General features: G+C 67.5%; 6 protein-coding genes across 32 annotated transcripts in view; 3 read left to right on the top strand and 3 right to left on the bottom strand.

Moving 5' to 3' along the window:
• Positions 1 to 13,199, top strand: part of MAPK8IP3 (mitogen-activated protein kinase 8 interacting protein 3) — a 46,234-nt gene extending 33,035 nt beyond the window's left edge. For 10 of the 18 annotated variants that reach the window (XM_025417028.3, XM_025417020.3, XM_025417027.3 and 7 more), the window contains 24 exons: positions 1,563 to 1,574; positions 2,244 to 2,261; positions 3,245 to 3,302; positions 3,714 to 3,866; positions 4,527 to 4,608; positions 5,620 to 5,750; positions 6,078 to 6,134; positions 6,214 to 6,384; positions 6,950 to 7,076; positions 7,197 to 7,292; positions 7,369 to 7,524; positions 7,978 to 8,143; positions 8,859 to 9,041; positions 9,137 to 9,326; positions 9,427 to 9,546; positions 9,623 to 9,703; positions 9,791 to 9,858; positions 9,953 to 10,101; positions 10,503 to 10,674; positions 10,770 to 10,883; positions 11,030 to 11,068; positions 11,228 to 11,407; positions 11,514 to 11,660; positions 11,734 to 13,199. In XM_025417028.3, the coding sequence (XP_025272813.1) occupies positions 1,563 to 1,574; positions 2,244 to 2,261; positions 3,245 to 3,302; positions 3,714 to 3,866; positions 4,527 to 4,608; positions 5,620 to 5,750; positions 6,078 to 6,134; positions 6,214 to 6,384; positions 6,950 to 7,076; positions 7,197 to 7,292; positions 7,369 to 7,524; positions 7,978 to 8,143; positions 8,859 to 9,041; positions 9,137 to 9,326; positions 9,427 to 9,546; positions 9,623 to 9,703; positions 9,791 to 9,858; positions 9,953 to 10,101; positions 10,503 to 10,674; positions 10,770 to 10,883; positions 11,030 to 11,068; positions 11,228 to 11,407; positions 11,514 to 11,660; positions 11,734 to 11,855 (2,792 nt within the window). In that variant the 3' untranslated portion in view covers positions 11,856 to 13,199. The remainder of the gene's footprint in view (positions 1 to 1,562; positions 1,575 to 2,243; positions 2,262 to 3,244; positions 3,303 to 3,713; positions 3,867 to 4,526; positions 4,609 to 5,619; positions 5,751 to 6,077; positions 6,135 to 6,213; positions 6,385 to 6,949; positions 7,077 to 7,196; positions 7,293 to 7,368; positions 7,525 to 7,977; positions 8,144 to 8,858; positions 9,042 to 9,136; positions 9,327 to 9,426; positions 9,547 to 9,622; positions 9,704 to 9,790; positions 9,859 to 9,952; positions 10,102 to 10,502; positions 10,675 to 10,769; positions 10,884 to 11,029; positions 11,069 to 11,227; positions 11,408 to 11,513; positions 11,661 to 11,733) is intronic. The other 8 variants (XM_025417022.3, XM_025417029.3, XM_025417018.3 and 5 more) reach the window with 6 other exon arrangements.
• Positions 13,189 to 14,138, bottom strand: NME3 (NME/NM23 nucleoside diphosphate kinase 3; the record flags this gene model as incomplete). The annotated part of the gene is made up of 4 exons (XM_025478567.1): positions 13,189 to 13,405; positions 13,472 to 13,752; positions 13,849 to 13,973; positions 14,060 to 14,138. Coding segments are annotated over 4 exons (702 nt in total), but the record flags the coding sequence as incomplete, so codon positions are not given.
• Positions 14,139 to 14,321: 183 nt separating this feature from the next.
• Positions 14,322 to 15,361, bottom strand: MRPS34 (mitochondrial ribosomal protein S34). The gene is made up of 3 exons (XM_025417014.3): positions 14,989 to 15,361; positions 14,851 to 14,893; positions 14,322 to 14,776 (listed from the first exon to the last, which is right to left on the bottom strand). Exons 1-3 carry the CDS (start codon positions 15,307 to 15,309, stop codon positions 14,490 to 14,492), a joined length of 651 nt encoding a protein of 216 aa, XP_025272799.1. The 5' UTR covers positions 15,310 to 15,361; the 3' UTR covers positions 14,322 to 14,489.
• EME2 (essential meiotic structure-specific endonuclease subunit 2) lies at positions 15,308 to 18,285 on the top strand. The gene is given in 8 exon segments (XM_049111816.1): positions 15,308 to 15,320; positions 15,374 to 16,254; positions 16,770 to 16,861; positions 17,012 to 17,105; positions 17,261 to 17,376; positions 17,557 to 17,746; positions 17,823 to 17,894; positions 17,896 to 18,285. Coding segments are annotated over 8 exon segments (1,557 nt in total). The 3' UTR covers positions 17,995 to 18,285.
• A 73-nt stretch (positions 18,286 to 18,358) lies between these two features.
• On the bottom strand, positions 18,359 to 23,578 carry SPSB3 (splA/ryanodine receptor domain and SOCS box containing 3). 4 transcript variants are annotated; one of them, XM_025417008.3, is made up of 7 exons: positions 23,419 to 23,578; positions 22,486 to 22,623; positions 19,958 to 20,141; positions 19,692 to 19,879; positions 19,506 to 19,608; positions 19,289 to 19,414; positions 18,359 to 19,091 (listed from the first exon to the last, which is right to left on the bottom strand). In XM_025417008.3, exons 2-7 carry the CDS (start codon positions 22,609 to 22,611, stop codon positions 18,751 to 18,753), a joined length of 1,068 nt encoding a protein of 355 aa, XP_025272793.1. In that variant the 5' UTR covers positions 22,612 to 22,623; positions 23,419 to 23,578; the 3' UTR covers positions 18,359 to 18,750. The 4 variants fall into 4 exon arrangements, with proteins under 4 accessions (XP_025272793.1, XP_025272791.1, XP_025272792.1 ...); XM_025417006.3 differs by having other exon boundaries at positions 19,958 to 20,136; positions 23,419 to 23,559; XM_025417007.3 differs by lacking the exon at positions 23,419 to 23,578 and adding an exon at positions 22,782 to 23,233 and having other exon boundaries at positions 19,958 to 20,136.
• Positions 23,579 to 23,759: 181 nt separating this feature from the next.
• NUBP2 (NUBP iron-sulfur cluster assembly factor 2, cytosolic) lies at positions 23,760 to 26,355 on the top strand. 7 transcript variants are annotated; one of them, XM_025417009.3, is made up of 7 exons: positions 23,760 to 23,897; positions 24,263 to 24,381; positions 24,468 to 24,774; positions 25,284 to 25,438; positions 25,547 to 25,657; positions 25,781 to 25,850; positions 25,954 to 26,355. In XM_025417009.3, exons 1-7 carry the CDS (start codon positions 23,882 to 23,884, stop codon positions 26,097 to 26,099), a joined length of 924 nt encoding a protein of 307 aa, XP_025272794.1. In that variant the 5' UTR covers positions 23,760 to 23,881; the 3' UTR covers positions 26,100 to 26,355. The 7 variants fall into 7 exon arrangements, with proteins under 7 accessions (XP_025272794.1, XP_025272796.1, XP_025272795.1 ...); XM_025417011.3 differs by having other exon boundaries at positions 23,767 to 23,897; positions 24,468 to 24,666; XM_025417010.3 differs by having other exon boundaries at positions 23,862 to 23,885.
• The last annotated feature ends 311 nt before the right edge of the window (positions 26,356 to 26,666 follow it).

Raw genomic sequence — 26,666 nt, 5'->3', positions numbered from 1 at the left:
AGAACAAGGTCGAGGGTTGCCCGATGTTCCAGGCGTGAAAGCATTTATAGCGCTGCGGCCACACGCCAGCGGCCCCGGGGTCCCTGGTGCGAGACCAGAGCCATGTGAGGGGTGGACTCGCCAGGCATCCCCTTGGTGAAGAATGAAGTGTGGCCCCCACCTCGTGCAGCACACCAAAGGTTTCTAGTAGATGGAAGATGCAGGTGTAAAAACATGAGGAGAGGGCAGCCCGGAGGCTCAGCGGTTTAGCGCCGCCTTCCACCCAGGGCCTGATCCTGGGGACCCGGGATCGGGTCCCACGTCAGGCTTCCGGCACGGAGCCTGCTTCTCCCTCTGCCTGGGTCTCTGCCTCTCTCTGTATCTCTCATTAATAAATAAAATCTTAAAAAAAAAAAAACATGAGGAAGGAAGCCAAAGCATCCTGGAGAGTGTGTTGGCGATCGGAGCCCCCCTCCGTGGCCACAGCCGTAGGGGAAAATACTGACATGTCTGATGCACGCAGCTTAAGAAAAGGTGCGTCGTTTCCCACCCGAGTGGAACCCAGTGGTGCATACACACAAGATGGCAGCGAACACCAATGGATGCTCAACCTCGAGAACAATCCAGGGAACGCGGAGAGAACTCTTTCCTCAAGAGATCCACAAAGCCCAAGCAAGTGCTGCTGCGCCTGCTGCCAGGAGGTGTGGCCCGCGGAGTAGCTGGCAGTGTGGGGTGGTGGCCGGGCGGGGACAGGGCCTCCAGCGGGCCCCCTCGTGTCCTGCACCAGGCACGCCATGGCACGGGGCGCTGCGCCCGAGGTGACACGGATCTCCTGTGCAGTGTCTCCTGGCATAGAGCACCTGGCCCAGGAGCGTGGATAGCATGGCCCTGAGGCTGTCCTTTCACTGCTGGTGTTTCTCCCGGAGTTCTGAGAAGCATCCCAGCTGCGGACAGACGTTGCCCCAGGAGGGAGCAAGGAGAGAGGGTGCACCTGTTTGTCACTTAAATTCCTACATTAGACTCTGGAGAAGTCAAGAGACTGTAGTGTTCCTTGTGCGGGAAATGACCACGCAGAGTGGTAGTGTTGCACCCATCTCCAGCGGGGCAGCAGAGAGGCTTGGACCCCAGTGAGGGGGGCCCTGCCAGCCCACAGGCCCGCCGCCCCCACCACCTGCCCTCCCTCCCAGCAGCGGGCCCTCGAGCCTGGCCACCCTGGGCACCTGACCCACCCACGCACGCACGTGCACACACACACGCACACCAGTGCACACATATGCCACTGCACGTGCACACGCACACACGCTCTCGCCTTCCTAGGCCTCCCCCTCCCGAGGGCTGAGCAGGTGTGGGGCCTGGCACTGGGTCTCCCATCTTCCTGTAGGGTGGCCGTCCCCAGTGGGATTTGTCACCCACAGACCTGGTGACATCAGCTCGGGTTCCTTCTTGCTTTTCAACATGGAGATGGCTGCTCGGTGTTGCTTTCTTTTTAATGAAAATCTCTTTATTTTGTTGGTTCCAGTCACCCACTGACCTTTGTCACTTCCTTTCCCCCGTCTCTCTGTGCTTCGCTGGACACACCCCAGGGGAGTTCTCAGGTGCGTATCTGTCCCGTCTGTCTGTCTGCACCCCCCACGGCAGCGTCCAGCTGCAGTGGGGTGGCCTCCCTGGGGCACTCCCTGCTGCAGCCTCTCCCCTCCTGGTTCCTTTCCAGGCCACTAAGGCACACGTGCTTTTGCTCACCAGCCTACTGCCGCTCGGAAGCTTATTTTGGTTTGCTCTACTAGCCCACTGACCATGGCCTTCCCTGTCCCTTCAGAGGCCCACCATCCCCCTGTGCCATTCCTTAAGGTTCTACGGAGCCATGAGAAGCATAGCACAGTTGGGATGGGGCCGCAGGGCCTAGTTCTGTGGGTCTCCCCTCTGTCAGGTGCACCCCGGAAGTTGGGGGGCCTCACGCCCTAACACCCTAACGCCCACCCCTCCCAGCCCAGGACTTCTGTGTGTGACGTCGGTGCACTGCCCCGCCCTCCCCCCCCTCCCTGCACCACCGGGTGCCCCTGGCCTGGCGGTGTCCTTGCAGAGGGAGCGTCCCGCCTCCTGGCCCTCTCCAGGACGCACACACCCCCCCCCCCCCCCACCGAAGCCCTAGTGTCCCTCCGCCCTGCTGCTCACACAGGCTTAATGCGCTTGTCTTTTCTCCCTTCCTTCCCTCCCCCTGCCGCCCTGGTCGCCCGGCTCCCGTGGGACTGGGACGGCTCTCCTAGTGCGCCATGATTTCTTTGGTAAGGCCAAGGCCCCGATTCAGTTTGTGTTTCTCCCGTTCCTGGCTCCCCCTGTGTGCCTCACACCTCCTTCGGTGCTCTGAGCTGTTTGCTTTGCTCTGCATGCTGGGGGCGGCGGTGGGGTCCGCAGAGGCCACGGGATCTCCTGGCCCCTGGCTTTTGGGGTGGGGGTGGGGGGCTCGATCCCGACCCCCCAGCGTCCTCTCTCAGAGCAGACCCTGGACAGGCTGAGGGGGCGGGAGCACAGACAGTGGTCAGACCCCGTGCTGAGTACACCAGTGCGCCTCAGACCAGGGCAAGTGGGTATTAGGAACAGACCCCGGGCTGCTGGGGCTGTGTGTCCTCAGGCCGAGCGTCAGTACATGCGAGTTTGCGACGTGCCTGCAGAGAGCGTAGTCGGTGGGGCCCCCAAGTGGATCCCCCAACCCAGCTCCTGTAAACCAGGGTCGGCCCCTCTGGGCACCAACCCCAGGGAGCGCCGCCCTCCCTTCTGCTCCCTCCTCTGCCTGCTGCTGACCCCACCGCTTGGGGTCGGGTCCCACCAGCCCTGCTCCCTGCCCTGGTGGCGGGCCGAGCCATCTCCTTGGCCAGGGGCTCTCTGCCGTCCTGTGCTGTCACCACGGCTCCAACCGCTATTCTCCTGGGCCAGCTCTGAAAAGGGCTCAGGAACCCCAGGGCTCGGGGATACAGGGGGTGCTAAGAGGGGCCAGCAATTGAGGGGTCAGCTCACGTCACTGGTGAGCTGTGGGGGGTCAGCTAGGGGGGGACCCGCGCAACACCATCTGCAGGCTGCTCGCTGGCAGCACTGCTGGCCGGGCGCCCACCCAAAGACCAGCAGAGGCCTCTCCCCAGGGCCCAGACCTGTGGGCCTCATCCTCCTGTGTGCCCTCCCGGGGCCGAGGTCTGTTGCTCTGAGGCAGGCGGCGTAACCTCAGGGTCTAACTTTACCAGCACAGGTAACATCTCTCTGCCTTTTGTTTCAGGAATGGGCAAGGAAGTGGGGAATCTGCTTCTGGAGAACTCACAGCTTCTGGAAACCAAGTAAGGATGCCCTTCTCCAGGGTCACTGGGGTGGCTCAGCCCAATGAGCCTCCCAGGCTTGCTGTCAGCTCAGGTCGTAATCTCAGGGTCATGGGATCCAGCCCTGCCTGTGTCCCCCTCTGCGCTGGGTGTGGCTTCTGCTTGGGATCTGCCCCCCTCCCCTGCAAAAGGAATGCTGCCCTCCAGCAGGGAGGTTGCTGAGATAGCCCTCCCCCAGGGCCATGGCCGCCACAACCCCAGGGAGGACCCGGATCAGAGGGCTTGGCACACCCTCCAGGGTCACCGCCCTTCCCTGCGTTCTGCACCCGGGTGCCCTTCCCGACCCCTCGTCCCGGCAGGCCCCCTTCAGCCCTCATCGCTCCACATGCACAGTGGTTCACACGGACGTCCACACTTTCTGCCTTCTCCAAGAAATGCTCTGAATGTGGTGAAGAATGACCTCATTGCCAAGGTGGACCAGCTGTCTGGGGAGCAGGAAGTGCTCAAGGGGGACTTGGAAGCCGCCAGACAGGCCAAACTCCGGCTGGAGGGCCGCATCAAGGACCTGGAGGAGGAGCTGAGGAGGTGAGGGGTGGGCCTATGGGAGGGCGGGGAATGCCCCAGGAGGGGGTGGGGCTCCTGGGAGGGGCAGGGTGGACCCCAGGCCTCTCCTCCTTGGCGTCCCCTGGAGGGCATTGCCCCACGGGGGCTCCACTGGGGTGCTGACTGTGCAGCCTCCCCCTCCTGCCCTCACATGGGAGCACTCCCAGGCCCACCTACCCCCGCCACCTCCCCCATCCTGCCAGAATCCCTCACCAGGCCTGGGTGTCTCTGGCAGCCTCTTACAAAGGAGGGAGGGGAGGGGAGGGGACCCCAGAGCTCTGGGGTGTCCTCCCCAGCACTTGGCACTTCCCTGTGGCCTTTCTCTTCTAGCCTGATGCTCGCCCCGAGGGGTGCCTATGGCTGCAGACTGGACAGGGGAGGTGTGACAGGAGGGCGGGAGGGGGGTGGCACCTGCGCACGCCTGTGGGGGTGACCGAACCGCCTCGCGCTGTCCAAGCAGCTGACCTGCATCCCCGTTCCCGGAAGCCCTGCTCCCCCGCTGGGGCAGCCAGGACGGGGTCGGGACTTCACAGCGCGTGTGAGCAGGGCAGTGGGCTGCTGGTCCCCAGGGCGTTAGGAGTGCTCAGGGCGCCGTGTCCAGCGGGGCCACCACCCCACCACCGTTCCCTCCTCATCCTGCAGAGTGAAGTCGGAGGCCATCATCGCCCGCCGTGAGCCCAAAGAAGAGGTGGAGGATGTAAGCAGCTATCTCTGTACAGAATTGGTATATTCCACTATTAACATGAGGGCATGGGGGGCGGGCTGCGCGGGGCGGGCTCCCAGGGGCGCCCATCTCTCCGGGTCTCGGGGCCCTCCTTACCCACCCTGTGTCGTCTCCTCCGCCCATCTTGGTGGGAACCCTGTGCAGCCACAGGTGCCCACGCCCCCTTTGGGTGCAAGTACGGTGCTGAGGAAAGCCCTCCACTCCTTGGGGGCTGGTCCGTGACTGTCGCAGGAGGGCAGAGGGGGACTGTGGGGGGGGGCCTTGGCCCTCTCCCGCGGGGACCCCTTCTGGCTGGAGATGAGTAGTCCTCCACAGAAGGCAAGGCCTGACTCTTCAGCCCCAGGTAGATAGTGGACACTGACCACACCGCTCAGTAGCTGTTATTTTGGGGGGCACGTGATGCACGGATCAGAGTGCTTGCCATTTACTCTGGCTCGTCCTGCACACCCCCCACCCCGAGCACCCTAGAACAACACGGAGGTGTGGGTGAATTGTGGGGCTGCAGGAGGTGTCGATCAGGGCGGGTCTCTGCTCCCCCTGCCCCGTGCCAGCCCACGGCAGCCCAGGGCCTGGCTCCTGGGAGCAGACCTGGCCCTGCCTCAGCACTCAGAGCTGGCAGGGCCCAGGCAGATCTGCTAACTCCTGCAGCGTCCCATGTGGACGTACTGACCCCAGGTCCACTCACTGGACCTTCCCTGGAGCCTCTCTTTCTGAGGCTCCACCCGGTCCAGGCTCACCTGTTAATGCTCACTGATGGCATTTGGGGTTGCCCTGGTGTCCAGGGGCTTGTAAGAAAAGTTGCTGTGTTGTACCCCTTGAGCATATCATGTGACCCTCTGGAAGGTGACCCTTCTTGGGGTGGGTAGACCCCCACTATGTCTGGTCCCCTGCCCTCACCTTCCCACCGCGTTTGCCTGGACGGGGAGGCGTATCCATGCGGGGACTGGCCCACTCCGGACTGACCTGCTGGTGGCCCCCCCGCTGGCTGAACAGCAGTGCCCTCCCCTGCAGGACAAGATCCCCATGGCACAGCGCCGCCGCTTCACACGGGTGGAGATGGCCCGTGTGCTCATGGAGCGCAACCAGTACAAGGAGAGGTTGATGGAGCTCCAGGAGGCCGTGCGGTGGACTGAGATGATTAGGTGGGCCCCCGGGTCTCCTCTTGGACCTGTGCTCACTGTAGGATGCCCTGACAATGGGATGAAGGCGGATCCCCACCCCACCTCCCTCTCCCGCAGGAGGACTGGAAGGGGAACCTGGTGGGAGCCTGTCGGGGCCCTGTGCTGGGGCCCCTCCGGAAGTGGTGGTGGACCCACCCAGCACCCTGAGAAGGTCCCAGGCAGGGGAGGCAGGAGGGGCCCCTGCAAGGGTGGCACAGGGTCACAGCGTGGGTGGGTGTGGTCTAGGAGCAGGTCAGCCTGGGCGGGAGGGGGGGGCTGAGCTTGGCTCCTCCCCTGCCCCTCCCCTAGAGCATCCCGAGAACATCCGTCTGTCCAGGAGAAGAAGAAGTCCACCATCTGGCAGTTGTGAGTCGGGGGTGCCAGGGTGGGGGGCAGGGAAGGCTGCCCCTTGGCCGCCCCTCACTCCCCATGCCTCCACTGGCAGCTTCAGCCGCCTCTTCAGCTCCTCCTCCAGCCCCCCTCCGGCCAAGCGGTCCTACCCGTCAGTGAACATCCATTACAAGTCGCCCACCACAGCCGGCTTCAGCCAGCGCCGCAGCCACGCGATGTGCCAGATCTCGGCTGGCAGCCGACCTCTGGAGTTCTTCCCCGATGAGTGAGTGTCCCGTCGTCTCCCCCGCTTCTCCTGCTGGCCTGCACATGGGGGGTCTGGGGGGAGGCTGTGTGTGCCAGGGTCCCCCCTCCAGGCTCAGGCATGGAGGCCGACCTCTGCGCCCTCGCCCTGCGCCCCTGAACGTGACTGGGTATGCTGGCGGCAGCCCCCAGCCCCTGCCCTTGGGGACGTCACCGCAGCCACCTTTGGGTCGGGCCGCGCCCAGGCTGCCCAGCACACCCGCGCTCCCCGGGGATGTTTGGAGCCGACAGGAGGTTACCAGCAGGGCTGGGCTTCTTCCTGAGAATACCGTTTGGAATTTTGTGTTTTCCTTAAGTTTTGGTACCAAGATTTTGGCTCCAGGGCAGAAGTGGGGGATTGTGTGTCCCATGTTAGAAGACGGGACGTTCTCCAGGACGGGTCCAGAGGGAGGGCAGCTGCACTGTACGGTCCTGACAGCCAGCCTCAGTGGCTGTGCGGCAGGGCGGGAGCTGGATGGGGCGGGCAAGCTCCGGGCAGGGCGGCCCGCGGGACCCAGCGGTAAGTGACCTGCCTGCCTCCTGCCCAGTGACTGCACGTCCTCCGCCCGCCGGGAGCAGAAGCGTGAGCAGTACCGCCAGGTGCGCGAGCACGTGCGCAATGACGACGGGCGGCTGCAGGCCTGCGGCTGGAGCCTGCCGGCCAAGTACAAGCAGGTGCTGCAGGGGGCGCAGGGTACAGGCGGAGTGGGGCGGGTGCTGGGGCCGGTGGGACAGCTAAGGGGAGCCCCCAGCCCCGGGCCTCGCGCCCACGCGGCCTCTGCCTTGTGATTGCAGCTGAGTCCGAACGGAGGCCAGGAGGACACGCGGATGAAGAACGTGCCCGTCCCCGTGTACTGCCGCCCTCTTGTGGAGAAAGACCCAACCATGAAGGTGAGCGCCGTTGGCCTGCCGAGAGGGTGGGCCACGCAGGGGAGCACGCTCACTGACCCCGTGGCCGGTCTCCCAGCTGTGGTGTGCTGCCGGCGTCAACCTGAGTGGCTGGAAACCCAGTGAGGAGGACTCTGGGAACGGAGTCAAGCCGGTGCCGGGCCGTGACCCTCTGACCTGCGACCGGGAAGTGGAAGGAGAGAGCAAGAGCAATCACACGTCCCCCGAGAAGAAGGTCAGAGCGGAAGGCAGGCCAGGGTCTGGATGACTGTGCCCAGCACTGGTGTGACAGAAACAGGACAGCTGAGGACAGGGCCACAGGCGTGGGCTCATCTGAGGTCCCTTCCCCCGGCCAGGCGGTAGAGCTGGAGAGGTCAGGCCCCTGAGGCGTCTCCCTCCCTGCAAGCTGTGGGCAGGAGCAGTGGGAGGGGCTGTGCCCCCCACTGACTTGGGAGGCAGGCAGCCAGGTACCAGAGCTCCGTTCTCAGTGGGGGTGAGGCGGTGGTGCGGCCAGGAAGTCCAGTCCCGGTGCAAGCTGCCCTGCTCCGCGGGAGCAGCGCCGCATCCCTTGAGGCCGAGGGCAGGCGGCCCCCTCAGAGAGCCCTGCAGGGGTGGGCCCCACAACCCGTGTGGCTGTGCCAGTGGTCCGTGCTCGGTGCCAGTCCTGCCCTCCTGTGCCCTGACACAGGCCAAAGAGCTCCCTGAGCCAGACGCCACCTCCAGCCGCGTGTGGATCCTCACCAGCACCCTGACCACCAGCAAAGTGGTCATCATTGACGCCAACCAGCCAGGCACCGTGGTGGACCAGTTCACCGTCTGCAACGCCCATGTCCTGTGCATCTCCAGCATCCCAGGTGAGGGCCAGCCCCACCTACGGGGAACCCGCACCAACAGCATGGGGCTCTGCACCACTGCAGACGGTGGGTGCGTCAGGAGGCCCACTGAGCCGCACCAGCCTTGCTTGGGTCCCTCTCTAGACACAGGAGCCCCTGGGGGCGTCCAGGGAGAGCACACAGGTGGTCTCGCCCCTTAGTCTTATGAACAACCAGGAGAAGACCCCAAGGTGATGCTCGCCTAACCAGAAGGAGATGGGTTGGGCCTCGGGACAGACTGAAATGCGGCACTGACCATGGACCTGCTGGTGGGCCCAGTTCCCACTGCCCCACTGCAGCAGGGGGAGCTGGGCCAGTGGAGGCTTGGCTTTGCCTCTCAGCAGCAAGCCCTGTGCTAGCGTCTAGGGGTGGCCAGGCGGTGGGCAGGACAATGGCCCCAAGCTCCTCAGAGTTCTTAAGGTTTTGTCACATGATCACAGTTGTCTGCTCCCAGAGCCCAGAGTCTCACTACTCCATGCCTCTTGCTGGTGGCTTTCCAGGCCTGCGGGCGGTGGTTGTGAGCAGGTACCCACGTGTGCTGGGGCCACTCTGGCCTGAGAGCCTGGGGCCCACTGCGAGAGCAGAAGCCTCTGCATTGGCAGGCGGTCCCCTGGCCTCCCACGGCACCTGCATCGGGCAGTGAGCCCCAGTAGGGGCTGCGCAGTGTGGGGTGACAGGGCTGTGCCTGTCCCCCCAGCGGCCAGTGACAGTGACTACCCTCCGGGGGAGATCTTCCTGGACAGCGATGTGAACCCTGAGGACTCCAGTGCCGACGGCGTGCTGGCGGGCATCACCCTGGTGGGCTGTGCCACTCGCTGCAATGTGCCACGCAGCAACTGCTCCTCCCGAGGGGACACCCCAGTGCTGGACAAGGGCCAGGGTGAGTCCTGGGCCTGCGCCTGGGCAGCCAGCCGCCTTCCCTAAACCTCTCGTTCCTCCCCACTACCCAGCCAAGCTCACCCTTCCCTTCTGCAGGGGAGGTGGCTACTGTCGCCAACGGGAAGGTCAACCCATCTCAGTCCACGGAGGAGGCCACAGAGGCCACAGAGGTGCCAGACTCTGGGCCCAGTGAGGTGGAGGCAGCTGCGGTGCGGCCTGGGCCCCTCACAGAGCACGTCTTCACCGACCTGGCCCCCGCCCCAGCCCCCAGTGCGCAGCCTGGCAGGTGGGCTCTCGGGATGGGGGGACAGATGGGAGGGGGACTGGCAGAGGTGGGTGGGGACGAGTCCCCCTGGGCCACTCTGGAGCCGCCGTCCTTCCTGCAGTGAGAACGGGTCAGAGGCCGACACCAGTGGTGTGCAACCCGAGCCAGAGCCCAGCGCAGACCCTGCGGGGGCCAGCACCAGTGCTGCCCCCACGATGTGGCTGGGAGCCCAGAACGGCTGGTAGGTGGGCCCTGGGCCAGGGGCTGGGGAGCGTCTCCTGAACAAGCCCCCCGCCCACCACGGCCTCCTCCCACAGGCTCTATGTGCACTCAGCCGTGGCCAACTGGAAGAAGTGTCTGCACTCCATCAAGCTGAAGGACTCCGTGCTGAGCCTGGTGTAGGGACCCCAGCTGAGGGCAGGACAGTGGGAGGGGCCTGCGGCAGCCCCGCCTCAGCCCACTGGCTCACTGCCCTCCCATTCCAGGCACGTGAAAGGGCGAGTGCTGGTGGCTCTGGCAGATGGGACTCTGGCCATCTTCCACCGAGGCGAAGGTGAGGCCCCAGGGCTCCGGGTGGGTGAGCGGCCACTCCCTCCGTGGGCAGAGGTGGGGTGGCCAGGCCTGAGGAGGTGTCGCGGACTCTGCAGACAGCCAGTGGGACCTGAGCAACTACCACCTGATGGACCTGGGCCACCCACACCACTCCATCCGCTGCATGGCTGTCGTGTGTGACCGTGTCTGGTGTGGCTACAAGAACAAAGTGCACGTTATCCAGCCCAAGACCATGCAGATTGAGGCAAGTGCTGGCTGCTGGAGGGCCACGGGAGGGGAAGCGGCTCCTGCTGGCAGAGGTCTCTCCCAACATGCCTCCTAACAGGCACTGGGGGTTTGTGGGGTCAAAGGAAGCGTGCTCCGGGAGGCAACTGCGTCACAGGCCAGTGGAGGGCAGCTGGGCCATGAGTGCGTCTGTCTGGCTTCCACCTGCTGCTTTACTGTGCAGCAACTCAGCCAACAGCCACGTGGCCCCCAGGCTGTGGGCTGAGCAGGTGGTGTGGGGGGCTACAGCTCCTCCCAGGAGCCTGGACCCTAAGGAGCAAAGCAGGCGCTAGAATGCCGGCTGCAGTGAGCTGCTGTGGAGGCTTCGGAGCCCCCCGGGCCTCCCCCACCCCACTGACACGGGCTGCCATGACCCCCCAGAAGTCATTTGATGCCCACCCGCGGCGGGAGAGCCAGGTGCGGCAGCTGGCATGGATCGGGGATGGGGTGTGGGTGTCCATCCGCCTGGATTCCACGCTGCGTCTCTACCACGCCCACACCCACCAGCACCTGCAGGATGTGGACATCGAGCCCTACGTCAGCAAGATGCTGGGTGAGGGGCTGCGCTGGGCTCGGCGGGCAGGGTGGGCAGGGTGGGGAGGGCCCGTGGCACCAGCCCTGTGGACCACCTCCCCCTCCTCACCCCAGGCACAGGCAAGCTGGGCTTCTCCTTCGTGCGGATCACGGCCCTGCTCATCGCGGGCAACCGCCTCTGGGTGGGCACTGGCAACGGAGTGGTCATCTCCATCCCGCTGACCGAGAGTGAGTGCCCCCCCTCCCCCCCGGCATCTGCACATGTGGTGGGGCCCGCGGCTGAAGGGCAGAGTCAGGGTGGGGGGCACCCTCTGCCAGGCCCTGCGTTGGGGATGGGGTGCTGCCGTCCTGTAACTCTCTCCTCTCCTCCCCAGCCGTGGTCCTGCACCGAGGCCAGCTCCTGGGGCTCCGAGGTAAGTCCAGAGCCCCTGCCTCCTGCCCTGAGAGGGAGCCGCCCGAGATGCCCCCACTGGCCTCACCCCTTGGCGGTGGACGCTCCCCCACGCTCTGCCCTTGCCTGCTGGAAATCTGGTCTCCTGTGCTCAGGCCCTGGGGCCCTTCTCTGTCTCCAGCCAACAAGACATCCCCCACCTCTGGGGAGGGGGCCCGCCCCGGGGGCGTCATCCATGTGTATGGTGACGACAGCAGTGACAAATCGGCCAGCAGCTTCATCCCCTACTGCTCCATGGCCCAGGCCCAGCTCTGCTTCCATGGGCACCGCGACGCCGTCAAATTCTTCGTGTCGGTGCCAGGTGAGGGGCTGGGCCCCACTATCTGCAGGGCTGTGGCATGGCCCCGCTTCAGAAGCCTGCGTACAGGCCCTGGCTGCCCGCTGAGGTCCCTGTGCTCTGCCGACAGGGAACGTGTTGGCCACTCTCAATGGCAGTGTGCTTGACAGCCCATCCGAGAGCCCGGGGCCCGCCGCCCCTGCCTCCGATGCCGAGGGCCAGCTGAAGAACGTGCTGGTGCTGAGCGGCGGGGAGGGCTACATTGACTTCCGCATCGGTGAGTGGGCGCTGCCCAGGGTCGCGGGGTCCCGGGCAGGGCCGTCCCATCACAGCGGCTGCTGTTTGTCCAGGGGACGGAGAGGATGACGACACAGAGGAGAGCACCGGGGACGTGAACCAGGTGAAGCACCTGCTGTCCAAGGCGGAGCGCAGCCACATCATCGTGTGGCAGGTGTCCTACAGCCCTGAGTGAGGCTCCTGGCTCCTGCCCCGCCTACCCGCCGCCCGTGTACATACAGCCCCGCCCCACAGGCAGCCCGCGCCCGCCCCTCGTAGAACCTCTCAACCTGCAGCTTTCACCTTAGGGCCGGGCCTCTCCGAGAGCGGGCGGCACTGGGAGGTAGAGCGGGGTGCTGCTCTCGCCCCAAGGGGAAGAACCTCTCGGGACACCTTCCCCAGCGGTTTCTGGTTGGCCCCACATTCTCCTGACCCAGGGGCACTTCAGGGCCAGAGCCAGGCAGGATCCCGGGCAGGTCGGGCCTAGAAGCCTCTGCTGGGGGCTCCCAGCTCCACCTGGGCCCTCTCTCTCTTGCTCCGAGGATCCCCCAGGGCAGGGAGCAGGGAGCTCAGCCCCCCAGGTCTTCCCCGCCATAGCCCACTTGCCTTTGTCTGTTGCCTGAAGGGGTGGGCCTGACCCAAGGAGCCGGCCTACCCCCTGGCCTTCCCTGGACTCCCCCCACCCCGATGCCTGCCACCCCGGGACTTGGCATGAAAGCACGTACCCAGGCTGCCTCTGGCAGCTGCTTGAGAAGACGGAGACAGATGCTCACCCCACGTGGCAGGCCCCACCTCTCCCTGGGTGGAAGAGCCACCTGTAGGAGCAGGCTCCGGAGACCTACACCCCCCCCCCCACCCCCCCACCCAGAATCCCCGGGGTGGAATTTCTCAGGCTGCCAGGGCAGGCCCAGGCCTCAGGAAGAAGGGGAGGCCCCTGGCCTCTCCTGGGGTCGGTCCTAGTACACAGGCTCAGCCTTGGGAACGGGGGACACGTGGTCTGGGGCCTGCCTCCCACAGTAGCCAAGGAGCCTGGCTCCCCAGACACACTATGAAGTGCCTCGGGCTGACAGTGTGGCCTGCTCCCTCGAGGGCAACTGAAGACAGCCTGCAGGCCTGGGGGGAGCTGCCTCTGCTCTAGGCTGAGATGCCGTTTGGAGGGGTGCCTGGACCCACACCTCCTTGACCTGCCCCAGGGCAGGCCTTGCTCCTGCTCAAGAGGCACTGATGGGGGCAGGCCCAGGCCCTGCTGCCCACCCACCTCCCACCAGAGAAGCACAGATCTTGGGCAGCCGCCCCACGAGCCCAGCCGGCCACCGCCACAGCCATGTGCAGCTGCAGGCTTCTCCCCACCACCCTGCCACTGTCCACTGTGATGTCCGTCCAGTCCCTTGTCTGTTCCCACGGGGCCGTGAAGTGACTCGGGGGCTAGCTGGGTGGGTGCAGCTGGGGGAAGGGGCTGGGTTGGGATTCTCCTCAGGCTTTGGCCCTGCAAGTGAACCCACGTATCTGCTCTGTATGTAATAAACGTCTTAATATCGTAGCTGCGTCCCTGCCCCAGACCAGCGGGAGCTCGGAGGATTCACTGCTTTATTGTCCAAGGAAAGGCTGCCCAGGTCGCGGGCGTCCGCACAGGAGGGGCCCGCGGGCTCCGCGCTGTCCTCCCAGCACAGCAGCTTGTCGCCGCGGAACCAGAGCGCGATCTCGCGCCGGGCGCTCTCCACCAAGTCGCTGCCGTGGATCACGTTCCTGCGGGGGAGCCTCGTGAGGCCTGTGGCCGCTGGGACCGGCAGGGCGGGATGGGGTTGGCCTTAGTTGCCAACCTCCACGCAGAAGTCCCCTCGGATGGTGCCGGGCGCCGCGTCTGCCGGGTCGGTGGCGCCGATGAGCGCCCGCGACGCGCGCACCACGTCCAGCCCCTGCCACACCGCGCGGGCCGGCGGGGTCAGCGCCCAGGACCGCTCCCAGGCCCGCCCCGCCCCGCCGGCACTCACCATGGCCACCACGGGCCCCGAGCGCATGTAGTCCACCAGGCCGCCGTAGAAGGGGCGCTCGCGCAGCCCGGCGTAGTGCTCGCGCAGCAGCTCGTCCGAGGCCTGCGGGGCCGGGGTAGGGACGGGTGGGGACCTGGTGGGGCCAGGCCTTGCGCGCCGGGGTCCCCGCCCTCCTGCCCGCCCCGCCAGCGCCCTCACCTGCACCAGCTTCAGCGCCACCAGCTTGAAGCCCTTGCGCTCATAGCGCCGCAAGATCTCGCCCACGAGCCGCCGCTGCCCGCCGTCGGGCTTCACGGCCAGGAAGGTGCGCTCGTGCTCGCCGGCTGCGGGGAGCCGCGGGGACCGGGGGGGTCGGGGCACGTCGGGCCGGTCGCCCACAGCCCCCCGTCCCCCGCCCCGCGCCGCTCACCCGCGGGGAAGAGATGAGCGAGCACCGTCGGCATCTGGCACAGAATGGCTATGGCTGCGGCAGCGGGCGGGGCCTGCGCTTAAAGGGGCGGGGCGGGGGCGGCCCGCCCCGGGCGGCCCGCCCCGCCCCCTCCCGGTCCCTGGCTGCCGGTCCCCGCGCTCCCCGTCCCCGCTCTCCCCGCCCCGGCTCCCGGTCCCCGCTCTCCCCGTCCCGGCGCTCCCCGTCCCCGCCTCCCGCGTCCCGCACTCGAAACAAGCACAGCCCAGGACGCAGGCGCCGCCTTTATTTGCACGCACAGCTCGGGGCACAGGCGGCGGCGGCCGCCGGAGTCAGTGTCCGGGTGGGCGCCGGGCCGCGCCCCCAGGGCTGAGCCAGCGGCCGGCAGAGGCGCCCTCCGGTCACCCCAGGGCGTCGGCCGGCGCGCGGGCCGCTACACGGCCGTGCCCTTGCTCTTCGCCTGCGGCCTGGCGGGGTAGTCCCAGGGCTGCTCGGCCCGCTCCAGGCTCAGCATAGGCTCCGCGATGCTCGCGTCCCCGCGTTTCCGCCGCTCGGCCAGAATCATGGCCCGCAGGAGCGGCGGGTAGGGCACGCGGCGCGGGGCGTCCCGGGGCGGCGGGGACGCGGGCGCGGTGAAGGCCGCCTCTTCGTGCTTGGGCACCAGCCGCCAGTCGTGGTACATGGCCTGCGCGACCTCCCGGGGCTCGCCCTCAGTGCGCCCTGGAACGACGGCCGGGGCTGAGCGCACGGGCGCTGCGGGTCCCCCCTCCCCCGGGCCCCGCCCCGGGCCTCACCTCGGAAGGTCAGCACGCCCCAGGCCCGCCCGTGCTCCAGGTCCTGCAAGGCAAGCGCAGCGGCGTCGGCGGGCGCGCCCTCCCGCCCTCCCTCCCTCCCTCCCCGCGGCCGGGGCGCCGGGGCCCGCGCGCACGCACCTGCGCCGTGTAGTCGGGCCGCACGCGCGTCAGGCGCCAGTAGCACGGCTCGTCGTGCCGCCACAGCCAGGACTTGCGCGTCACCAGGCGGCCCAGGCCGAAGAGCGGCAGGCGGCGGAGCAGCTGCGGCAGGGTGCTCTCGCGGCGCACGTCGGGCCAGGCGCGCGCGGGTAGCCGGCGCCCCGAGTGCGGCCGCGTCAGCGTGTCGTAGTCCAGGGCGAAGCGCTGCGAGTCCCGCGGCCGCTCCCGCTGCTCCCGCAGGGCCCGCACGCGCCGGGCCAGCTCGGCGAGGAGCCGCGGCCGCACTCTCTTGCGAGCCATGGGGGCGCCGGGTCCGCGCCGGCCGGAAGCCGCCCGCCGGAAGCGCCCGGTGTCCCGCGCTAAGGCGTCCGGGCGCGGCCGGAAGCGGGCGGGAGGCGGCGGCGGAGGCTATGGCGCGGGCGGGCGCCGGGGGGGCGGGGCGCTCGCGCCGGGCCGGGGGCGGCGGGCGGCGGCCGACCTGGGAGATCTCGGACTCGGACGCCGAGGGCCCCGCGGGGCCGCGGGAGGAGCGCAGGGCGGCGGCGCGGCCGGAGCAGTCCCTGCGGCGCGTGGCGGTGCGCGTGGACCCAAGTGCGGGGGGCGGCGGGGGCGGGGACGCCGCAGCAGCGCAGGGGGCTCAGCCGTGTCCCTGCGGCCCGAGCAGCGCTCCTGGGAGACGCCGGCGTCCTGCTGGAGGCCCTGCGCGCCCTGGGCTGCGAGCGCCACGTCGAGGCCCAGCGGCCCGCGCGCAGCCTCAGGTGGAGCAGAGCGCAGCCGGACCCGCGTCCGCGCGCGGTGAGCGTCCTAGCCCGTGCGCCCCGCGCCCCTCCGCGCCCCCGTGCCCTCCGCGTCCCCCGTGCCCTCCGCGCCCCTGGCGCCCCTCCGTGCCCCCCCGTGCCCCCCTGCCCTCCACGCCTCCCTGTGCCCTCCGCGCCCCCGTGCCCCCCCGCCCTCCCCGCCAGATGCGCACCCCGCAGAGCGGCCAGCCAAGGGGAGGAGGGCCAGTCCCCGGGCTGCCATCCCCGGACCGCGGGTGGGACGCTGGGCTGCACAGCAGGCCTCGTGGGGCCCCAGCGGCCCAGGGGCACGTGCGGTGGAGCGTGGGCAGCAGCGCCCCCGCCGTCCCCTCGGGTGTCTTCTGAGGTGCAGGCCACAGACCAGGTGGAGGTGCTGCTGCTCCTGGAGCCAGAGGAGTTTCTACGGGGCATCAAGGAGTTTCTGCAGGGCATCAAGCCGCTGACCCAGGTGCTGGGGGCAGGGGCAGCACCCCTTCTCCACACCGGGGGCGGGGGTGGGGGGTGGGTTGCTTTGCCATCAGGGCTCCCTCCTCAAGGGGAGAGGCGGGCCGGGAAGCGGCAGGGTTCTTGGCCTGGGAGCAGCTGGAGGCCTGAGGCGTGTCTGGAGGGCAAGAGGTCTAGGAAGGTTCTCCCGGAACTGAGACCAAGTCCAGGCGTTGGGTTACAGCCTCTGTAGGTCCCAGCGCGCCAGGGTCGGCAGCTGCCACGCACCTGCTGTAGGCTAAGCTACGCCAACTGGGCAGGGGTGCACAGGTGGGCAGAAATTGGGAGGTGCTGGGCTTTCCCAGGTCCTCGGCCTTGTGGGAGGCACATAGCTGGGTCGTGGAGGAAGCCCGTGCCTGTCTGGGCTCCCTGTCACTCCCGGGCTCGCTTCTGTCTGCAAACTGGCAGTGGCCCAGTAGCCAGTGGCCCTGCCTGCTGCAGCCCCACAGACAGGCTGACGGGTTAAACCCTGGTTTGCAGACTTGCCGCCCGGCCTACTCCATGCCCTGGGCCTGTCCTGAGAGCTCCACCGGCCTCCACCTGGCTGTCATCGGGCTAGACGCTTACCTGCAGTATGAGTCACTCTGGTGCCCCAACTAGGCTGGGCGGGGGAAAGGTGGTGGCAGCTCTGGGCTCGAGGGTGGCTGTGACGATTAACTCCCTTGGGAGGGCTCAGGGAACAATGAGGTGTGGGAGCCGCAGGGATGGTCACCTCTGCTCAGGTCTCACCAGCCCAGCAGTCGGGAGGTGCGGCAGCCAGAGGGTCCAGCAGTGGCCTGTGCCCCAGTGGCACTCAGCTGGCCCAAGGTGGAGGAGGTGAGGTGTTTGCCCTTGATCCTGGTGCTTGGGCTGCTCTCCAAGGCCCCGCAGCCCCGGTTTCTGTCCCAGAGCAGCATGTGGGGTTGGTCCCAGCTGGGTCGGTCTCACCCCAGGGGTGACATCTGACCCACAGTGTGGGCTCACCTCCTCAGGCCCTGGTACTCCTGCAGCTCTGGGCACACCTGGACGTGCTGCTGGTGCCCTCCTGGCAGGAGCTGAGTCAGCACGTATGCACCTTCACCAAGGCCTTTGCTCAGCACCCCTTCAAGTGCGTGACCCCCGCCCCGACTGGTGGCTGTGGCTGGGAGGGGGACAGGGACACCTGCAGGGGCGGTAGCTCTCTGGTCCCCCTGAGAGCGGAGAGGGCCGGGGGCTTCGTTGAGCTGGATGGGATGCTCGAAGGACACGAGACCTCTAGAAACTTCCCCGAGTCTCTTCCTGCCTTCAGGCAGTACCGGGAGTCCTGCGCCTTTTCCTTCTGCATGGATGGGCGCTGGGCAGCAGGCGAGCAAGTGGCAAGAGATGGCACAGGCCTGCGTGGGGTCTGGTGGCGGCAGATCAAGCAGTTTAACCGGGTCAGCCCAGCCGTGGCCGATGCTGTCGTCGCTGCCTTCCCCTCCCCCTGCCTTCTGCAGCAGGTGGGTCCCCTGCACCCTCCAGGTGTGGAGCCAGGTGTCCAAGATCCTCCCCTGCTCATCCCTGTGCCTGCCCTAGGCATACATGGCCTGCAGCACGGAGCAGGAGCGCCTGGCCCTCCTGGCGGACCTCCCCGTGAAGGTGGGCGAGGTGTGTGGCCCCGCAGAGGGTGGGGCCTGACCTCTCCCGTCGCATCTACCTCTTCCTGATCTCCACCGACCCTGAGTTCCTACTGGATCTGGGCTCCTAACCGTGCCTGAGGGACAGGAAGGGGCCTCGTCTCACCTCCCAGCAGGACAGAACAGGGTCTGCCCAATCAGGGGGAACAGCTGCAAACCACTGGGGGCAGGGACCAGGGACCAGGGCACCATACCTGGGGAGGGCATGGGGTGGCCACAATGTTCTTGGATAACTGGGACAAACCAGGAGGGTGTCCCATGCCCCGGGTCCTGTACCACTGGCCCCAGGGCTGGTGCCGAGCTGGGGCGGTCAGGAAGGGGAGCAAATACCTCTGCCCCAGGTGGTGCTGTGATGCAACCAGACGCGGCAGGAGAAGAGCCACAGGCACCTGGGAGCTCGGCCCAGGCTGCTCTGGTCCTGCCACCACAGAGATGTTACACAAAATCTAAGTTTATTACAGTCATCTCAGTCTGGGGCGGGAGGGACAGCAGCTGATGACATGCACAAGCAAGTTAAAGAACTCAAGGCTGGCGGCAACCTCCAGGGCCGCCTCTAACGGGGTGTCCTCATGGGCGGGGCCGCAGCCCCCTGGGTGCCGCCTTCCAGGCCCACAGTCGGTCCAGGAGAGCGGGGCGGCCGCTTCCACACGGTGCAGGCGGGAGCCAGATGCACTCAGGCTCCCGGGCCTGTCCTCGCCTTGGGGAGCAGAGGGACAGGCACCAAGACAGACCTCAGCCCAAGGCCTCCCTCTGGAGCATGGCCCGAAAGGAGGGATGGAGGACACACCCCCTCAGCCCCAGGAAGGCAGTTTTCGCTGGAAGAGAACTTAGGTCCGTCGGCAGCGCTTCCTCTGGCAGTGCCGGGGCTCAGGGCTGCCAGGGGTGGCCGTGGCCTTGGGGGAGGGCGCGGGGGGCTTGCGGCGGCCACAGCTCATGCTCAGGACCCAGCCCAGCTTGTGGTGCAGCACCTGCTTGAGGCCAGGCGGCAGGGGCAGCCCCTCCAGCGTGTCCCCGGAGTCGGGCCGCAGCTGGCGCAGGCGGTAGCAGCACAGGTACTGTAGGGACGTGATGCTAGCGCACGAGCGGATCACCTTCATGCTGCTCTTGGCGGCCGTGGAGCACACCATCGGGTAGAACTTCTTGTTCTGCAGCTTGGTGGCCGCCACGCCTGGGGGGTGGGGAGCGCAGCTGGACCCTGGGCTGCCCGCGAGGTGGCATGTCCTCCAGAGGCGCGTGACTCCCACCCGCCCGTGCCGCCTCGCCCTCCGGTTTCTGTGAGGTGAGCCTTTTGGGGAAGCCTGGGGACGCTCCCCGGGGCTCCAGCTCTACACTCCAGGCCCCAGTCAAGGTCATGGCCGCCCTCACCTATGCACTTCCTGTTCTTAAAGAAGGTGAGCGTCCCATGCCAGGTGTCCAGGTGCACGCCAATGATGGAGCCCTGGCCAAACCTCGAGGAGAAGCTCGTCTTGTCACCCTTGTGGTGGAGAAGCCCTGGGGGGAGGGGGGAGGGGCAGTGGGATGGGGTGAGCCTGGCTGCCTCGGGGGTCCCCCCAGCCCTGCCTGCCCTCGGGGCACCACGCACCTGTGTAGGAGAGGCCCCAGCTGTCCTCATCCCTGCCAAGCAGACTGCAGAACGTGTGGTGGTACTTGTCCAGGTCCACATCTGATGTGCCGATGCCCACCATCTAGGAAAAAAGAGCAGGGTGGGCAGGGGCTGTCTTGGGCGCCTGGGGTGCTGCCCACCACCCCCCCACCAGCGACCGCATACCATGTCAGTGCCGTAGACCGGCGAGGTCATCTTGATCTCCCAGAAGTGCTGGCCCTCCCCCAGCTCCTTGGTGCCCCTGATGGCCGCGGTGCCACAGCTGTACTCCATGTGGAAGTTGACCTTCCGGTTGTCACAGCTCAGCAGAGTGGCCGAAGACTTATTCAAGTCATCCCATACCCAGTCAAAATCTGTAGGAGTGAAGGCCAGGCTGTGGCAGCTCGGCCAGGCCCCTCCCCGGTCCCCAGCCCCGGCCCCCAGGTGCTCACGCTCGTCCTCCTCGCCGCAGCGGCAGTCCTTGTCCTTGCCCCGGTGCACCACGTGCAGGCTGCCGCACAAGGAGGCCTCGCTCTGGCTGTCACAGTCACAGAAGGACTCCCCAGTCACAGGCACGGCGCTGGGGATGGGCGGCGGCAGGGCCGAGGACTCGGGGTCGGAGTCAGAGTCACTGTGCTAGGACAGAAGGACTGGCTGTCCCGACCTGGCGTGCCCTCCACCCTCTGCCCTCCACCCTCTGCCCTCCACCCCGAGGTCAGCCACCTGTGGGTCAACCGCACTGATGCCCTGAGGACGGGACCAGAGCTTCCCTGGGTCTCCTGCGCACGGCCAGCCCCCACCCTCCTCGGTGCCACCCTGGGACCCTGGACACCTCCTGGGAGTGGGGTCAGGGGCTCCGCCCCATCCCCACATAGCCATGCGGTCACGGGAGCCCCGCTGACGGCCAGCCAGGAGGGGCCACCTGCCAGTTCTTTCTCTGGACAGCCGGAAGCACGGAGCCCGGGACCAAGTCTGCTGTTGACCCCAGGAGGGCAGCCTGGCAGCGGCCGGGCTCCAGCGGGGGCCCCTCAGCACGGCAGGGCGCGAGCACCTGTCCTGGACCGTGGCCCTCCCGTCATCCATGCCATGGGTGGCTCTGACCCCCCCCCCCACGGGGCCCTGGAGCCCCTTGGTCCTGTGTGGACACTTGGAGCTTCGGCTATAAGAGGTCCTCTGCCGGAGGGGGCCCAATCCTCACGGCATGTGCCACACACGGGGGGGCCTGATGGTGGCCCAGAGCCAGATCCTTCCTGAAAGCAGCCAGGAGGCCTGCCTGTGCGCACAGATGTTCCTATCCTGACCACATCTGGTCCCCTGTCCAGCAGGCAGGCAGCCTCGGGTCCTGATTAGGGCCCACCCCCGCTCCCCGCCCCTGGGCGCTCCTCTCCCCCGCAAAGCCATCAGCACCACAGGCCAGGGCTGGCCACACCTCCACACTCTGGCGCTCGGGTGCAAGGCCCACCCCCTCCCCCCAGCTGATGTGTGCACCTGTCTCCCATGGGGTGGAGCCTCTCTGTCCCTAGACCACGGGGGAGAGGCTCTTCCCCCTTCACTCCCATGCTCCGTCCTCTGTCCTGCTGCTCTACGTGCTCCCACCAGGACAAGAGCTGACGAGCATGCTCCCATTTCTCTCCTGTTGCACCCAGGGCCATGGAGCACAGGCTGCCCTGAGGGAGCAGGAAGCCTTGGCCGAGGATGGACACGGGACGGGAAGAAGGCCCAGAGCACTGCGCTTGGGTGGAATGCAGGTTCCTCAAAAGCCAGGGCACACTCACCGCTACCCAGAAGCAGCCCCTTCCCACTTGGCCAAGACCCAGGGTCTCAGACTGGAGTGCTGGAGGCCCATATGGTTGGCCCCTGCTCCCAAGCCACGGGGGGCAGCTGCCGCCCACCAGCCATAGGGCAGCATCAGAGCAGAAGGGAAGAGGGGGGTGTTCGGCCTTCAGACGTGCTCGGGGTGACACGCCTACCCACACAGCCAAGGATTCCAGGTCCCTTAGGTGACAGGCAAGCTACAAACATGTGTCAAGAGCTACGCCCGGGCCCCCCAACACCGCCCACATCTTCTAGCAATGAGTTGGCAAGGCAGGGACAGCCAGGAGAACAGATCACCTGGGTCATGGGGTCAGTGGGAGCCAGAGGCGGGAAGGAATGCAAGCCTAGGCCTCCTGCCGGTGGGGCAAGGAGTTTGGGGAGGCTCTAGGAAGGGACCCAGGACATCCCTAAGTCAGCCACTGCCTCCAGTTCTCTCCTCCAAGCCCTGGCGGTTCCCCCAAGCTCAGCCACCCCACTCTAAAGAAAAGAGACAACCACTTCCTCCTAGGCCACCTGGGTGCGTCAGGGCAACAACATACAGGGTGGCTGTGCCTGGTCACCCAAGAATCAACCCTGCAGGAAGCAGCCAAGGTGACTCAGGGCAGAACCCAAGCCCTGTCCTGGTCCCAGAGATCCGAGCGGCCATCCAGAGCCCTCCCCAGTGACAGGCCCAGTGGTCACCCGGCCCTGCTGCTCCAATCGGCATGGCTGAGGTCGGTCCAGTGAGCCACTCAGAGGCGTCAGACAGCCCGCCCAGCAGCTCCTCTGAAGGATTCCGGGCCTCCCAGAACTCGAGCTGCTGTGCGTGGAAGGCACAGGCATCCCGGCCTCTAAACATCGTTACGTTCTCTTTCTACGCACATGTACACGAACACGGAGTATCCGTGTGTACAGGCGGGGACGACATCTGGGAGCGTGCATGGCAAGGGAACCACTGCCACCTTTGGAAACGGGTTGGATAAGCAGAACACAAAACTTCTGTTGAACTGACCAAGCTATGTGACAAACAGATGAGTCGAGAAAAGACTGTGGTGTCTGTCCTGGGGTCCTGTTACTGCAGGCCACGTGGGTTCACCTGGCCCCTCCTCTGCTCTGAGGAGCATCTTTCGTTCCCGCCGCTGGCGCCTCTACTCCCCTGCAGCCAGGCACCACCACTAGGACCTACCTGCCCGTCAGAGTCGTAGCCCCAGTTCGCGGTCCCTGCCAGAGCCACAGCCCGGGCATCCGCGTCTCGGCGGGCAGCACTCAGGACAAAATGCCAAGCTCTGCTGCTCCGAGGGCGCCTGGCCATGGTGAACAGGATCTGGAAGGAAACCCAGCTTGTGAGCAGAGAAGCCCACGGCAGCACCTGCGCTGCGTCCTCAGCCCGCTGCCAAGGTGGAGGCTCTCCCAAGCCCGGCGGACACTCCGCGAGGGCCCCGAAGCTCTCCCTGACCGCCCCCTGCCCCCGCGGGCAGGCACCTTGACGAAAGCTGTGCAGAGCGCGTGGAGCACCGTCCAGATGCCCATGACCCTTGAACACGTATCTTGGCCCCTCTCTGGGCTCGGCCTGTCCCTCGGGCATCTCGCTCTCTCGTCCACTTTGACAAAAGGCATCTCCACCATTCGAGTTCCTCATGCCAGACCCACATTAGTCATGCAGCCAGCCTGTCCTCCCCGGGCGGTGGCCTCCCGGCCCCACCCCCAGACCAGGTCGGAGCCCCCAGCCCGAGGCCCGAGGGCCGCCACAACGCTCCTCCGCCCGGCTCCTCCCACTTCCCTCGCCGACTTCTTGGAAACACAAACCGTAAGAATTTAAACAAGCCTTAACCAGTCCCGAAGCCCCCCGGCCTTGCGTCGTTCCTGAGGTACACACCCCGTCCTGCTGAGCCCACCCCGCGCCCCCGCGCTTCGCCAAGCCACGGCCCGGGGCGGGGCGAGCCCTGTCCTGCCCTCTGCCCCGAGCGCCTTCGCCTCCCCGCGACCCAGGGCCGCCCCGAGGTCGGGACCCCGGCCCCGGCGCCGCCGCCCGCGGGAACAAAGGCGCGCCAGGCCCCCGCCGCCAGCGGTTCCGCCAGGCCGGGGGCGGCGCCGGGAGGTCGGGGCGGCCGCCGCTCACCTGCCGCCTAGCTCCGCGCTCCGCAGGGCTGCCGTGACCTACTTTCGGCTCCGGAGCGGGACGTAAACAATCCCCGCCCCGCAGCCCGCCCCCCGCGCTGCATTGGCCCCGCGGCGCTCGTGGGCGCGGGCGGGCGCGGCGGCTCGGCGGCGGGCGGGGGGCGGGCCGCGCTGCTGGGGCCCGCGGAGAGGCGGCTGGGCCCGTCAATCCAGGCCGCGCGTGCCCATTGGTCGGCGCTCCGCCGTGGACCGAGGGCCCGGCTGCCCATTGGGCGCGGGGCTAGGCGGCGCCTGATACGGAGTGGAGCCCGTTTCCGGTCGTCGTCGGACCCGGAACCTACATGCCCCTTACGTAGGATGTGATTGGCTGAGCGGAGCGCGAGGGAGCCTATGAGGACGGCCGGGGGGCGGGCACTGCGCGGGGGCGTGGCCGCAAGCGGAAGCCGCGCGGCGCGGCGTCCGGGATGGGTACGGCGGCTGGTGAGCGCGCGGGCGGGACCGCGGCCGGAGAAGAGGGGAGCGGAGGGGTGGGGGGCAGCGCTGGGCTCCCGGGGACCGGGCCTGGGTGCTGGGGGGGCCGCCCCGACACAGGCTCCCGGCGCCGGTTCCCCCGCAGTACTCCCGCAGCTCCAGGTGCGCGGCCTCGCAGGTGCTGACGACGGGCGGGGCGGAGTCAGGGCTCCCCAGGTGGGCCGGGACCGCCGCGGAAGGCCTTCCCCCTGAGGGCGCTGGCGTCCGTCGGGGCCAAGGGCGGGTCTCAGCTTAGGGCCACGCGAGGTGCTTGGGGGCCTCCTAGGGCGCCCGGTGCGAGGGCAACCTGCGTCGTGCCCCCCTCTCCTGCTCAGGGCCCGGAAACCTGGCAGGCGTCCGGCACATCCTCCTCGTGCTCTCGGGGAAGGGGGGCGTGGGGAAGAGCACCATCTCCGCGGAGCTGGCCTTGGCCCTGCGCCATGCCGGCAAGAAGGTGAGCCCCCCGCCCAGCCACCGCGGTCCTCAGCCTCTGCCCGCCTCGCGGCCCCTGCACGCCGCGGACGTCCTGCCTCCTCGCAGGTGGGGATCCTCGACGTGGACCTGTGCGGCCCCAGCATCCCCCGCATGCTGCGGGCACAGGGCAGGGCTGTGCACCAGTGTGACGGCGGCTGGGTACCGGTCTTTGTGGACCAGGAGCAGAGCATCTCCCTCATGTCCGTGGGCTTCCTGCTGGAGAACCCCGACGAGGCCGTGGTGTGGAGGGGCCCCAAGAAGAACGGTAACGCCGCAGTCCGCCTTCCCGCTTCTCCCAGCTGCCCCCGTGGCACCCACAAGTCAATGCGGGAGTCCTGTGGGAGCTGCGCGCCGTCCGCCCCAGGGTTTTCGGGTAATGGAGACCCTGACAGCTGATTGTTCCCAAGGGGTCGTGCTGCTCACCTGAACAGTCGGGCCCACACGGAGTTGGGAACAGGAGGCACCTCCGAGGCTGGCGTCACCACACCCCCATCCCCAAGCTCAGACCTGAGGCCGCCCAGCCTGGGCCCCACTGAGCCCCTGTAATTGGGGGGGGGGGCAGGCAGCAGGCTCCCCTGCCGCCACAGCTCCCCTCCTCCTGCAAAAGCTTGAGGTGTCCCCGAGTGCAGGTGCTGACGGCCCCCCGAGGATTACAGCTCCTGGGTCAGACCTGAGTGGAAGTCTGATGGGGCGGGAGCAGCCCACAGCTGGGAAGGGAGAGGTGCTCGCGGGGGGGGGGGCCTGCTGTGTGCCCCGCTCCACCGTGAGAGGCGTGCCCTGCTGTGCTGGGCGGGCCCTGGGCCTGCAGAGGCCCCCCGAGCAGCAGGCCAGCTGGAGGCGAGGGGCATGCTGCGCCCCCAGTGAGACCCTGGGCCTTCACAGCACTCATAAAGCAGTTCGTGTCTGATGTGGCCTGGGGGCAGCTGGACTACCTGGTCGTGGACACGCCGCCGGGAACCTCTGATGAGCACATGGCCACCGTGGACGCCCTGCGCCCCTACAGTCCCCTGGGGGCCCTCGTGGTCACTACGCCCCAGGTATGGCGGCCGCTCCCAAAGCCGAGCACCTCCGTCTGCCCTCCGTACTCTTGGCGCTGTGCTCTGAGGTTACCCAGCGGCCGGCGGTGACTGGTTCCCGGGCCTTAGGCGGTGTCCGTGGGGGACGTGAGGCGGGAGCTGACCTTCTGTCGGAAGACAGGGCTGCAGGTGCTCGGGGTCGTGGAGAACATGAGTGGCTTCGTCTGCCCACACTGCGCAGTGAGTCATGAGGATTTGGCGGGGTGGGGTCAGGCATGCCATGGGCCGGGAGGGCAGCCAGGGACCCACCCCCGAGCGCGGGGGGGCGGGGTGTCCTTCAGGCCCCGTGCACCTCTCTCCTAGGAGTGCACCAACGTCTTCTCCCAAGGAGGCGGGGAGGAGCTGGCCACGCTCGCCGGAGTCCCGTTCCTGGGTGAGTGTGTCAGGGCCGCAGCTGAGCTTTGTTCCGGGGGCCCGGGAGGACGGGCTCGCCCTCCGCCACCCTCACGGCCCGTCCCCGCCCTCTTCCTCCGCAGGCTCCGTGCCTCTGGACCCTGAGCTCTGCGGGAGTCTCGAGGAAGGGCGAGACTTCATCAGGGACTTCCCTAAGAGTTCTGCCTTCCCCGCGCTCTTCTCCATAGCCCAGAAGGTTCTGAGCCAGGCACCCGCTCGGCTCTCCTAACCAAGGCAGCCACACCGCTGTGTCTCCCCGCATCTGGGGGCGGTGGGTGGTTCTACCTGGGGGGGTGGCCTGAGCCCTCAGAGAACAGCATGCCCCAGGGCATGGCCGGCTGCCTCCGGGGCCCCGTGGGTCACAGGGTCCAGGAGACCCTGGGCGTCTGTTGCCCACGATGCTGGTGACTGAGGTGGGGCGCAGCCTGTGAGGTGTTGGGCCGGTTGGCCTCAGAGGAGCCCACAATTAAACGTATTCCACCGGCGTGGTTCGGGCCTGATGCTTCAGAGAGCCGCGCGCCATCCTGTCCGGGTCTCGGTGCCCCCGCAGCTGCCAGCTGTGCCTGTGACGCCGCCCTTAGGCCCCGCAGCCCCTGGGTTGAGCGAGAGGTAGACTGCGGAGGGCATGGTGCTGAGGACTCGCGTGCCCCTAGGGGGCTCAGCCCCACGGCTCCCACGCCCTCCCCCACACCCTCCCCGTGGCGGCCGGCAGAGCTGGGTGGGAAAGGGGGCAAGGTGCAGGAGGGCGGGAGGGACTGGGGCAGGGGGGCACAGACTGATGCTTCCTGGTTGGAGG

This window comes from Canis lupus, chromosome 6, assembly GCF_003254725.2.
Source record: "Canis lupus dingo isolate Sandy chromosome 6, ASM325472v2, whole genome shotgun sequence".
Classification (NCBI taxonomy): domain Eukaryota; kingdom Metazoa; phylum Chordata; class Mammalia; order Carnivora; family Canidae; genus Canis; species Canis lupus.
Note: the sequence above shows the minus strand (reverse complement) of the source record. Positions and strands in the feature narration are given on the sequence as shown.